The sequence below is a fragment of the Myotis yumanensis genome, unplaced genomic scaffold (genome assembly GCF_028538775.1).
Source record: "Myotis yumanensis isolate MYYU_CA2020_CCGP unplaced genomic scaffold, mMyoYum1.0.hap1 SCAF_8, whole genome shotgun sequence".
In the NCBI taxonomy this organism is placed as follows: Eukaryota; Metazoa; Chordata; class Mammalia; order Chiroptera; family Vespertilionidae; genus Myotis; species Myotis yumanensis.
In genome coordinates this window covers 2,631,426-2,643,683 of record NW_027223759.1, presented here as the reverse complement: position 1 = coordinate 2,643,683, position 12,258 = coordinate 2,631,426, and the positions used below count along the sequence as shown (strand labels likewise).

The window sequence follows — 12,258 nt, the reverse complement described above, 5'->3', positions numbered from 1 at the left end:
ACCTCCTGGTTCATAGGTTAACGCTCAACCACTGAGCCACACCAGCCAGACTGTCACACTTTTCTTTGAGACATTCCAACTACTTAATATTTTAGAGTTAAACTAGCAGGCTATTAAATTTTTTAATGTATAGACATTAAAACAAATAAGTGGTTAGTAAATGCCGGTGTATTCTTTGAAACTGGTGAGCTCACCACCTAAGACACCAGCTGAGATGCTAGGCATCGAGGCTGGAGCAGGTGCAGAGATCTGGGTCAGGACGCTGCGTTTGCGCTTGGGTTCAGTTCCCAGGGAAGCAGGCTCCACCAGGTGGGAGCGCTGTGATGTGGGGAAGCTCCTTAGCTGGCTGCACCTTGGATTTCTCGTTTGTAAAATAGGAATGGTGACCAGACCACGGGTACCTTGAAAGGGTGTGTTGAAAGGATTTATAATAGTGCCTGGCACACACAATTAGCACTTAATAAATATTAGCCACCTATATTATAAAAGGCCGGTGGCTGTAACGCCGTAACGACCACATGACTGATCACCAGGAGGTGCATTGATGGGTCTCGCAGCGCTGCGGGGCTGAGTCTCGCGTGATTTCTCGCGCTGGGCCTCTAGTTACTAATATTAACCACAATCCAGTTCATGAACAGGCTGCTTGATAATCATGCCAGAAATGTGCAATCCAGAGCTTTCCAGGCGGTAACATGTGGGATTCTCATTTCATACGGGAAACTTTACTTAACCTGTGATTTGACCCTGAGATGAAAATTTGAGACATACACTTGACTGTGAGATATAACTTCTTACACAAAATTATGTGGTCATTACGGACATACCTTGCACTTCATAGCTTTCTTGAAACCAAATTTCTTCTTAAATTGTTCGTGTAATTGAGTGTCTGTGAGCGGGAGTCTCTTGGGTCGCAGGTTGTTCACTATTTCGTTGATGGCTCCCCACCACTGCGTCTTATACAGTTGCTGATAGAACGTCTCCAGTTCAAAACTGATCACATAGTAGCTATTTTTTTAAAAAAAAAGTTAAAAAGGTAAGTTTTTCTGACTTTGATTTGCTACTTTTTTTATATGCTGGTAAAACTTTACGTTTTATAACAATTAAATACAAAACTGTAGTTGAAAGTGTACTTGATAAGCATTTAATAACATGGTTATCAATGGCTGTTAATCAAGTCTTTCTATAACAAGCATCTTCTCCATATTGGCCCTTCTGATGGACTCTGCTACTCGGGCCAGTGACCAGGGACATTGCTAAGTCACTGGAAGCTTCTGGCTTGAAGAGGTCTGGGTTTACCTTTTAACCATCTCTTACCTTCCTTTTACCAATGCATATATTAACTCTTTTAATGTAATTATGCCTCCATGTACTTTCTCAAGAGTCTGCCTTGAGCCCGGCTGGTGTGGCTCAGTGGTGGAGCATCTGCCCATGAACCAGGAGGTCAAGGTAAGACAGGCCCGGGTTGCGGGCTCGATCCCCAGTGTGGGGTGTGCAGGAGGCAGCCGATCCATGACTCTCTCTCATCATTGGTGTCTCTCTCTCTCTTCCTCTCCCTTCCTCTCTGAAACCAGCAAAACTATATTTTAAAAAAGAACCTGCCTTGGGTGTGCCCTGGAACGGTGGTGTACCCCTGCAGCAGGGACATGGAAACCCCACCCTCAGGGCCTGAGACGCAGGTAGACAAGAGCCCAGGCCGCTCAGTCTGGAGGGGAGTCACAAACCCTGGGCGCCCCTGCTGCGGGCTCGTTCCATGGGGAAGGGAGAGGCGGTCTTTCTCCCGTCCGCCACCCCTGTTCCCGTGGGGGGTGTCTCGGGCCGACTCCACCTCCGCCAGTGGGAGCCTCTCCTGCCACCTGGGTTCTGCTTCAGATGCAACTAGTCGGAGCTGTGGACACAGAGGTCCTGACGGCAGCCCCTCCCATGGCTCCTCGCTTGCTGCTTGGGGGCCACCAGTCCCCCTGGGGGTGCTGGGAAGCCCGCTCCATTCACACATTTTCAGGGAAGTGAGTCGGAGACTGACTACACTCGGGCATTCCTTGCCTAGAAGCTGGGGGGCGGGGGAGGGAGGGTCACAGGCCCCAGGGGTCAGTGATTCCCCTGCCTTGACCTGTCCTCCAACCGCTTGTCTGAGTCTAGAGGGCTCTGCACGGATGCAGGCATGTCTGAGGACCAGGACCATGCATCTGAGGTTGCCATCCTTCCTGAACACCGTCATCCCTAACAGAGGAAACCAGGACGCGAGGCTGTCAGCTACAGGCTGTTCCCTCCCACACCTCGCAAGCACAGGGCCAGGGCTGGGGGCAGGCCCTGCCCCTTCTCCAGGGGCCCCTGCTTGTGGAGGGGCCACTCCATCACTAGGGGTTCGCCTCACTCACTGGATTCGAGGGGCGGGGAGCCTGGGTCCCGCTCAGAAGGCTCTCACATCAGTGCCCATACACTCTAGGGCAGTGACGGCGGACCTATGACACGCGTGTCAGAGGTGACATGCGAACTCATTCTTTTGGTTGATTTTTCTTTGTTAAATGGCATTTAAATATATAAAATAAATATCAAAAATATAAGTCTTTGTTTTACTATGGTTGCAAAGATCAAAAAATTTCTGTATGTGACACGGCACCAGAGTTAAGTTAGGGTTTTTCAAAATGCTGACACGCCGAGCTCAAAAGGTTCGCCATCACTGCCTAGGATGTAAGGAGCTGTGCAGACCAAACGACGTTCACTACAGTGACCATCTCTAAGGATCGCTACACAGTGCTCCTCAGAGCGGGAATACATACAACTTCCAATACTCTGTGGGTCCGTGTGTCACGCATGGGGGCTGTTCTTGTTCTAAGGCCTCCAGCATCGGGTCGTAAGCTAAGCCTTGGAATCTGATTTGTGTCTGTTTTCTGCTCACTTTCAACAACGGTGGCTGCTGGGAGGAACTACTGAGCGTCCTCACCTCTTTCCATTCAATTCCATGACCGGGATGGAGTAATATTCTTTGTATCCGGAATCTTCTGCAAATGTGCTAGCGGCACATTCCTGTATTTTTTCCAAATTGTCCTAAAATATGAGTTATGTTAGTAAAAAAATTTTTAAAAATCTTCCAACAAATCTCAACAATTGTGATGTCTTTTAGATGAAATTTTATGCATGCAAATGACAATTTTAAAAAACAATATCCCCTCAGACCCTAATAATAACTGTATGTACCAGATCCCTACTCTGGGAATGAGAAAAAATGTAAAAGAAAAGACGCAGGAAAGGTTGAAGAGCAATGACAATAGAAATGTGTAATATTTAGACTACATTCCAGAGGAAGAATTATTATTCCCAAACTCTAGTGCAGCGGTCGCCACCCGGGGTCCCTGGGCCACTCGTGGTCCGGGAGGTCGGAAGGTTGGCGACCGCTGCTCCGGAGGCCCACTGCTCCAACATGCACCTCTGAGCAAAATAGAAGGCCATGCAGTGCGTGGCCAGGGATTCCGACTCACTGTTTGGTCAAGTGTCCTGGGCTAATACTGCCCGGGAGAGGCCCGACCATCTGTGAGGATGAGAGCTGTACTTTGCTACTTCCCATTTTCTCTCTGACACCTAACGTGGTACCTTAGGCGCAGTTGGCGCCTAATTCATACGCGTCACCCACTGTCTGGGAAAATGAGTGAGAGGGAAACATAATCATTTCGAGGGCTGCTGAGGGCCCGCTCCAACAGAGACTGAGCAGAGACTAGGACAAGAGAGCCTTGAAACGACAAACCATCTCAGGAACAAGAATCGTTCACACCTGAAAAACTTCCAACGCATTCTCGATCATAGGCGTGGTGATGTCGAATTCAATCCCTCCGTGAACATGGAAGTACTGATGCTTTGCGTACTGAAAGCTCTGGCATTTAAAATCTGGTCCGTAAATAAACGGAGGCAGTTCTCGCTCGGTCTTGACCTTGTCATCTCCAAAAAAGGAAAACAAACTTTGATTTAAAAAGTGGAAAGGGCAAGTAAACAACCATCTTTTGGAAATCTAGGTTCTCATTTACGTCAACAAAGTGAAAAAACCCACACAAAGTGAAAAACTTGGCCATGAAATTCTATGCAATTATTTATGCTCTTGGTGTATATTTTAAACATTAAAATATATTTATGTCATACATTTTGGGGCATTTTCCGTAGTTTCATGGTACAGACATTCTAAAAGGAGAGTCAGAACATTATTCTACTTACTGATTTCTATGTGTGAGCTCAATACTGATATCGTACCTCCAATCATCAGAAAAGATTTGAAACTTTGTGCCTTAGGGAATCTTTGGTTAAATGAACAAAAAATAAGTGGCTATCTCTTACATGACAAAAATAACCAGCCCACTTCTCTGGAAAGTAATAAAACCACACATAAAACATTTATTTTAAAAAATGATTTTCTAAAATCTCAGCGAGGGTTAGGTTTGTTCAATATTTTGACCTGCTAGCAGAACATGGTTTCATCCATGGAAAGTACATAATGTCATTTGGGGAATGTCAAAGGGACACACAGAAAACCACAAAGATGAGCATAGCAACCTGATCTCGCCACCTGGAACGAACCGTGAACATGAACTGTGCGCGCATTTGCTGTTACTCGTCTAGGTGCTAGGATGTTGCAGCTAGAGCTACGCCCCCTGTGAGTGCGGCCTCTCGGCTCCTCACCCTCACCGCCCCTCACCCCGACCCCCCCCCGACCCCCCCCCCCCCCACAAGCGCTGCCAGGAACCCGTCTTCACACAGTTCACAGATACGATCCTCTTCACCGCTGGAAGGCTCATGACACACCTTTTCACTCAGTGATTTGCAAGTTTCTACTGAAACGTTGCCACCTGCATAGAAAGCCGACGGGCTCGGGCACCGAGGAAAATACCTAAACGGTGCTTTCCCTTGGGTGGGAGGAACAGCTTGCACCTCATTCCTGTCAGACTCCACGGAAGCATGCGCCTATTTCGGCTCTCTCGTCTCTTCCATTGGCCTCTGTGCTAATTACAGAGCCATATAGTAACGTTTCAAAATATGTTTTCCGACCTAGAACCGGGAGGTCACGGTTCAATTCCCGGTCAGGGCACATGCCCGGGTTGCGGGCTCTATCCTCAATGTAGGGTGTGCAGGAGGCAGCCGACTGATGGTTCCCATCACTGATGTTTCTCTCTCCCTCCCTCTCCCTTTCCCTTCCTGTCTGAAATCAATAAAAATCTATATATTTTTTTAAAAAAATGTTTTCATCTCTTTTTCTTCAATGTCAGACCATCCATGATCCTTCAGTACTCCATATTAATTTCAGAATCAATTTCTAAACTTTCGTGAAAAACATGACAGATTTTTTTGTTTGTTTTTAATCCTCATCTGAGGATATTTTTTCCATTGATTTTTAGAGAGAGTGGAAGGGAGGGGGAGAGACAGAGAGAAATACCGATGTGAGAGAGACACATCAATTGATTGCCTCCCACACCCTCCGGCCAGGACCAGGAGCCCACAACCAAGGTACATGCCCGTGATCGGAATGGAACCCGGGACCCTTCAGTCTGCGGATGGCGCTCTATCCCCTGCGCCAAACCAGCCAGGGCATGACAGGGTTTTGAGTGGAAGTGCACTGACTTTCTAGAGTGATTTGGGTGAGACATGATCTATCCTCAGTGTGGTCCCATCGTAAACATGGCACATTTCCCAGTTTCTCAGAACTTGCTTTAAGTCCCCCAATAGCTCTTGTAATTGGTGTGAATATATACCAAGTCTGTGTACAAAGACCAAGTCTATTTCATTACCTTGGAGGCATTATATCTTTTTTTCTTTCTAACAGGCCACAGCCAGGTTACATGCCTGGACTCACACACTAAAACACAATTCAGTGTAAATAGGAAGTGGTCATGTGTCTGTCGTTAACGTGTGACTTGGGGTGCTGCTCACCGGAGAAGGGCTGCAGCAGACTGCTCAGATAGGGGACTTTCATCTTCTTCTTCAAACTCAGGAGAAACGGGGTCAGGAAACATATTAACTTCAGGTATCCGATCCCTCTTCTGATTTCTTTTTTCTTCTCAAAGTGTTTTTGAATCACCTTCTGTTGAAGGTACAGCCTCTGCTGTAGCCGCTGGTAGGTACAGATGTCGAGACAGTCCTGGGTGCACTTGATCGCATTGGTGAGCCAGTAGGCTGTGTCGAACACAAACACGTTCTCGCACTGCTGAATCTGCGTGGTGCTGAAGGTCAACTTCAGCAGAATGTTCTCGGCGTATTTCATGAATACCGCGGTTTCTTCAGGGGAGTTGGGGTTGTATGTTGGGTCTTCATTCATGTCCTCGTCATAGATTCCGTCAAAGTCTGGGTCCTTTGTAATGTCAATCAAACCTTCACAGGGAAAGAGAAACAGTTTAGAGAGTGACAGGTCGAACACAGGGCTTCATGATCAAAGTCCTAACATGACAGGGGAGGGATCATGAAATGCCAATCAAAACTGTTACAGTGAAAAGCAGGCAGGCGATGGTAACTAAGCAGGGTAAAGAAAGATGGACGGCCCTGACCGGTTTGGCTCAGTGGATAGCGCGTCAGCCTGCAGACTGAAAGGTCCCAGGTTTGATTCTAGTCAGGGGCATGTACCTGGGTTGCGGGCACATCCCCAGTAGGAGGTGTGCAGGAGGCAGCTGATGGATGTTTCTAACTCTCTATCCCTCTTCCTTCCTCTCTGTAAAAATCAATAAAATATATTAAAAAGAAAAAGAAAGATGGACAGGTGTAGAATTAAAAATAATAGATTTAATAAAACAATATATTTCCATTCTCTTTATTTATTTATTTATTTATATTAATTTTTTTTAAAAAAATGTATTTTATTGATTTTTTACAGAAAGGAAGGGAGAGAGATACAGAATTAGAAACATCGATGAGAGAGAAACACTGATCAGCTGCCTCCTGCACATCTCCCACCGAGGATATGCCAGCAACCAAGGTACATGCCCTTGACCGGAATCGAACCCAGCCGACGCTCTATCCACTGAGCCAAACTGGTTTTGGCTACTTATTTATTTTTAAAAAATATATTTTTTTATTGATTTCAGAGAGAGGAAGGAAGAGGGGAGAGAGATAGACACATCAATGATGAGAGAGAATCATTGATCAGTTGCCTCCTGCACACCCCCTACTGGGGATCGAGCCTACAACCCAAGCATGTGCCCTGACTGGGAATCGAACCTCCTGGTTCACAGATGACCTCCTGGTTCATAGGTCAATGCTCAACCACTGAGCCATGCTGGTCAGGCGATTTCCATTCTCTCCAAAGGAAAAGAAACACAATACCATGGAAACAATAGTGTAAATCCCGTCTTTAAATCAGGGAAAATATGGAAGAACAGGAAAATGTGACCTCCCTTTACCCAGGAGTCCACTTCTGCCTTAGGCTAACAGTGCAATTTGCTTTTCAAATCTATATTACATGTTTCTTGGTTTTGCTGATAACAGAAGAGAAACATATACAATCCTTAAGGAACTTGCCTGCTAACCATGATAAATAGAATAAGAATCAAAACTTGATTTTATTCTGTTATATATGACAAATCTCCTATGTTACATTTTCTCCTGATTTATCATGAAATTAAGGACTTTCTTGTCAGTTATAATATCGTTTTAAGTTGCATTTATGAAGGGATTAAGAAGTACAAATTGGTAGCTACAAAATAGTCACAGGGATATAAAGTACAGCACAGGGAATCTATATATATAAAAGCCTAAGTGACCGTTACCACCGAACGACTGGAACGACCAGTCCATCAGTCGCTGTGATGCACACTGACCACCAGGGGGCAGATATTCAACACAGGAGCTGCCCCTTGGTGGTCAGTGGGCTCCCACAGTCAACCTCCCACGGCCCCTCCCCCCAGAGAGCCAACCTCCCGTGGCCCCTCTCCCTGGCCAGCCGGGCCCCAATCGCCCTGATCAGAACCCCCTGTGGTCCCTCCCCATGGCCAACCAGCCCTGATTGGCCCCGATCGGGACTAGGCGAGATGCCCTAATCGGCCCAATCGCCAGCCAGGCCAAGGAACCCCACCCATGCACGAATTCGTGCACCGGGCCTCTAGCATAGACAATAATATTGTAGTAACTGTGTATGGTGCCAGGTGGGCACTGGAAATATCAGGGGGACCACGTTGTAAAGTACATGATTGTCTAACCACTGTGCTGTACATCTGCAACTAAAACAAGGTAATATTGAATGCAAACTGTAATTAAAAAATAAAATAAAGAGAGAATATTGCCATTTGTAATGTTACCCTTAATCTAGGCTTGGAAAAGCAGCTTAGAACCACAATGTATATTTGGTTAATGAAAGCCACTGGACACAGTGCCACACATTCCCCCTTCCCCTCCCCATTCCACTCGGCCTGCTGCAAAGAAACCAGGGGAAAATTTTTTAAAGATTCAATAAAAACAATGAACAAGCTAAAGGGGATGCTCCAGGGTTCAGTGGCATCTGTCATTTATACACAGGCATTTAGAGAATTATGGCCATTGGAAGGGAGGCATTTAAAAATTTGGTAAATCAAGAATAAATACCCATGAAACCAAATGCTATTAAAACACCGCAGCTTCTATTGCTCATGCACATTATTTATGCTTAACTTCAATTCTTTTTTAAAAAATATTTTTTCATTGATTTCAGAGAGGCAGGGAGAGGAAGAGAGAGAGAAACATCAATGATGATAGGGAAACATTGATTGGCTGCCTCCTGCATGCCCCCTACTGGGGAGCCAGCCCACAACCTGGGCATGTACCCTTGACCGGAATCGAACCCGGGACTCTTGAGTCCACAGACCAATGCTCCATCCACTGAGCCAAACCAGCTAGGGCAGTGATGGCGAACCTATGACACGCGTGTCAGAGGTGACACGCGAACTCATTTTTTTGGTTGATTTTTCTTTGTTAAATGGCATTTAAATATATAAAATAAATATCAAAAATATACATCTTTGTTTTACTATGGTTACAAAGATCAAAAAATTTCTATATGTGACCCGGCACCAGAGTTAAGTTAGGGTTTTTCAAAATGCTGACACGCCGAGCTCAAAAGGTTCGCCATCACTGAGCTAGGGTCTTAACTTCAATTCTTATGTCATTTGTAAAATGCGCTAAATTCCCTTACCCGCTGAACTAAACTCTGCAAAGATATCTTTATTTGTCTGCGCCTTGCCCTCCGGGTCGATGTCCAGGATGGTTCGCCACAGTTCGGAGAAGCGGGTCCGCTTTTCCTTGGGCATGTAGATCCCGTGCCACAGCGCTTTCAGCATGTAGTCGACATTGATCAGAATCTGCCCGATTCTGGTATCAAAATAAGCCGGGGGTAATTGACAAGAGGAGCTCTGGTCATAATTAGCCTCTAAACTGATGCCAGGGATTTGATTTAAGCAGTAAATTCCAACGGCCAACTCCCTGATGATCTGGTGGACCTCCCTGTAGTCCAGGAGGGCGGTGGGGTCCACGGGCATGAGCAGGATGGTCGTGTTGAAGCCCACGTTGTTCAGGTGGCTCATGATCCCGCTCGGGGACTCTATTTGGAGGTGGAAGTCCTCCTTGCCCGACAGCCAGCTCACCAGTGCAATGGTCAGCAACTCCTGCACTTCACTCCGATCATATTTCTCAAAAAAGGCAGAAGCATTTCTCTGGACGGCTAAATTCTGCAGGTAGGTTTCCTCATCCTGAACTTGATCAAACCTCTGTAATCCTTTCTTGGGCAATCTTAACATTTCTAATTAATCCTAGTGTGTCCTTTTGGGAAGTTTTCTGTAATGAGTCAAAAGGGAAAAAAACAAGCAATTAAATAAAGCTGGATTGCTCAAGAAAGACATCTGTTCCTTTTGTCCCTATTGGGTTAATTGTTTAGAAGCAGGATAAGAAGAAGCTAGGACAATCCCTTGGCCAGTGGAATAAAGGAAACGGTGAAAAATTATTAAACACGGCCAAACAATCTCAGCAATTTACAGCCAGCTAATGAGTCATAAGGTTTTACCTCCCCTAACCAAGGACACTGAGAGTCCGTGGCTTACACATTCCAGGCTGCCCTGGGGCAGGCGGGCCTCAGTCCCGGTCCCTCTTGGCTGAGGGTCTTTGAAAAGAAAACTAACCAGAAAATTACCCTGACCCCTCTATACGCTCACTCTGAGGAATCAACATAGTGAGGGACACACCTGGAAAGCTAATGGGTATTCTGTTGAGACCCTCCCCTGAGGGTCCCCTAGGGTTCCCACCTGCTAAAGAAAGAAAGAGCCTCATGCCGATGCCCTGGCCTCTCTCCCTAGGCGTGTACCTCTGTGCCCTCAGAATCACCTGGACTTGTGCAATCTTTCCTACGTGAACCAAGAACCCACACTCCCTGCTGGCATGAAGCGGGCCCACCCGGTAACAGTTTCATGGTTAACCATTACATTTTCAATCTTTTTAAAAACATTTTTAAAAGTTAAAGTATAGTTAACCTGCAATAGTATATTAGTTTCAAGCATACAGCATAGCGATTCTACATGGATATACCATAGGATGGGATCACCATGATATGACTAGTAACCTGTCACTATACAAAGTTATTCGGATACTGCTGGCCAGCGTGGATCAGTGGTTGAGTATCAACCCATGAACCAGGAGATCTCAGTTTGATTCTGGTCAAGAGCACATGCCCGGGTTGTGGGCTCGATCCCCAGTAGGGGGCATGCAGGAGGCAGCTGATCAGTGATTCTCTCTCATCATGGATGTTTCTCTCTCTCTCTCTCCCTCTCCCTTCCTCTCTGAAATAAAAATGTATTTTTAAAAAACCCACAAGTTATTATGATACTATTGACTATGCTGTACAATATATCCATGTGACTTGTATTTTATAACTGGAAGTTTGTACCTCTTATTCCCCCTTCACCTTTTCCACCTATTCTCCCACCCCCCTCCTCTGACAACCATCCATTCGTTCTCTGTACCTATGAATCTGCTTCTGTTTTATGTATTTGTTTGTTTATATTCTACACATAAGTGAAATCATATTTTCATTTCTCTGTGTGACTTATCTCACTTAGCATAATACCCTTGAGGTCCATCTAGGTTGTCGTAAGTGGCAAGATTACATTCTTGTTTATTGCTAAGTAATATCCCACATATATATCACAAGTTCTTTATCCATTCATTTGTTGTTGGACACAGGTTGTTTGCATTTCTTATCTACAGTAAATAATGCTGCAGTGAATATGGGGTGAGTATATATCTTTTTAATATATTTTTTATTGATTTCAGAGAGGAAGGGAGAGGGAGAGAGAGAAACATCAATGATGAGAGGGAATCATTGACCGGCTGCCTCCTGCACGACCCCTACTGGGGATCGAGCCTGGAACCCGGGCATGTTCCCCCAACCAGAATCGAACCCAGAACCCTTCAGTCCACAGGCCGATTACCTATCCACTAAGCCAAACTAGCTAGGGCAGTATATCTTTTTAAGTTAGTGTTCTCATTATCTTCAGATAAACGCCAGAAGAGGAATTGCTGGGTCATATGGTAGATCTATTATATTTTTCAATTTGAATCTAATCACAGCATAAGGAAGTTGAAAATTGAATTAAAACAATTGAAATTGTAAAACCTTTAACATTAATCATGTTCTGCTTTTCTAAAGTCAAAAGAGACTAATACGTCAAAAAGAAATGTGTCTATATATGAGAAGCTAATGTTCCATACCTATTTTTTTGTTGGAGAGGCTTTTGGGCATATATTTATTTTATTTATTTTTTTAAGTAAGAAAATAAAAACCTGCTTAAAAGAAAAGGAAAGACAAGAAGTGCTTGCTTAACTTCACATTTCTGCGCAACTCCCTACCTCTCTGTTCCTGGGATGATGATCATGACAACCGTTATTTATTGAACACCTACTATTCGCTTAACTCTTTGCACCGTTATTTTATGTCATTTACTCGCCCCTCCTTTGCACAGTGGTTCTCCCAGCGCTGCAATCAGCTGGGACCGAGTCAGTGGGGGGTGGGGGGCAGAGAATGTGCTTTTCTGAGAAGTTAGGGGGTGCTGCTGCTGGCAGGACACTGGGGAACCCCACTCTGAGAACCAGGCTCAGGCTCCCCACTGCACAGGCACAGCAACAGGGACAGGGAGGTTCCCGACGCGCCTGGGGCTCCCACCTTCACAGTCAGGACCGCCCAGGCCTGTCCCCGAGCAAGTCCAGGACCCGCGTGGGCAGGGCCCGGGGAGGCCAGGAGGAAGGGCAGCCGACTCTGAATGACGGTTGTCTGGT

General features: G+C 45.6%; 1 protein-coding gene across 1 annotated transcript in view; it reads right to left on the bottom strand.

Moving 5' to 3' along the window:
* ANKAR (ankyrin and armadillo repeat containing) overlaps positions 1 to 9,731 on the bottom strand; it is a 37,402-nt gene extending 27,671 nt beyond the window's left edge. The window contains exons 1-5 of the mRNA XM_070423262.1: positions 9,131 to 9,731; positions 5,908 to 6,345; positions 3,767 to 3,930; positions 2,942 to 3,045; positions 825 to 1,005 (exon numbers count right to left, since the gene is read on the bottom strand). Coding sequence (XP_070279363.1) covers positions 825 to 1,005; positions 2,942 to 3,045; positions 3,767 to 3,930; positions 5,908 to 6,345; positions 9,131 to 9,731 — 1,488 coding nt within the window. The remainder of the gene's footprint in view (positions 1 to 824; positions 1,006 to 2,941; positions 3,046 to 3,766; positions 3,931 to 5,907; positions 6,346 to 9,130) is intronic.
* Positions 9,732 to 12,258: the final 2,527 nt, after the last annotated feature.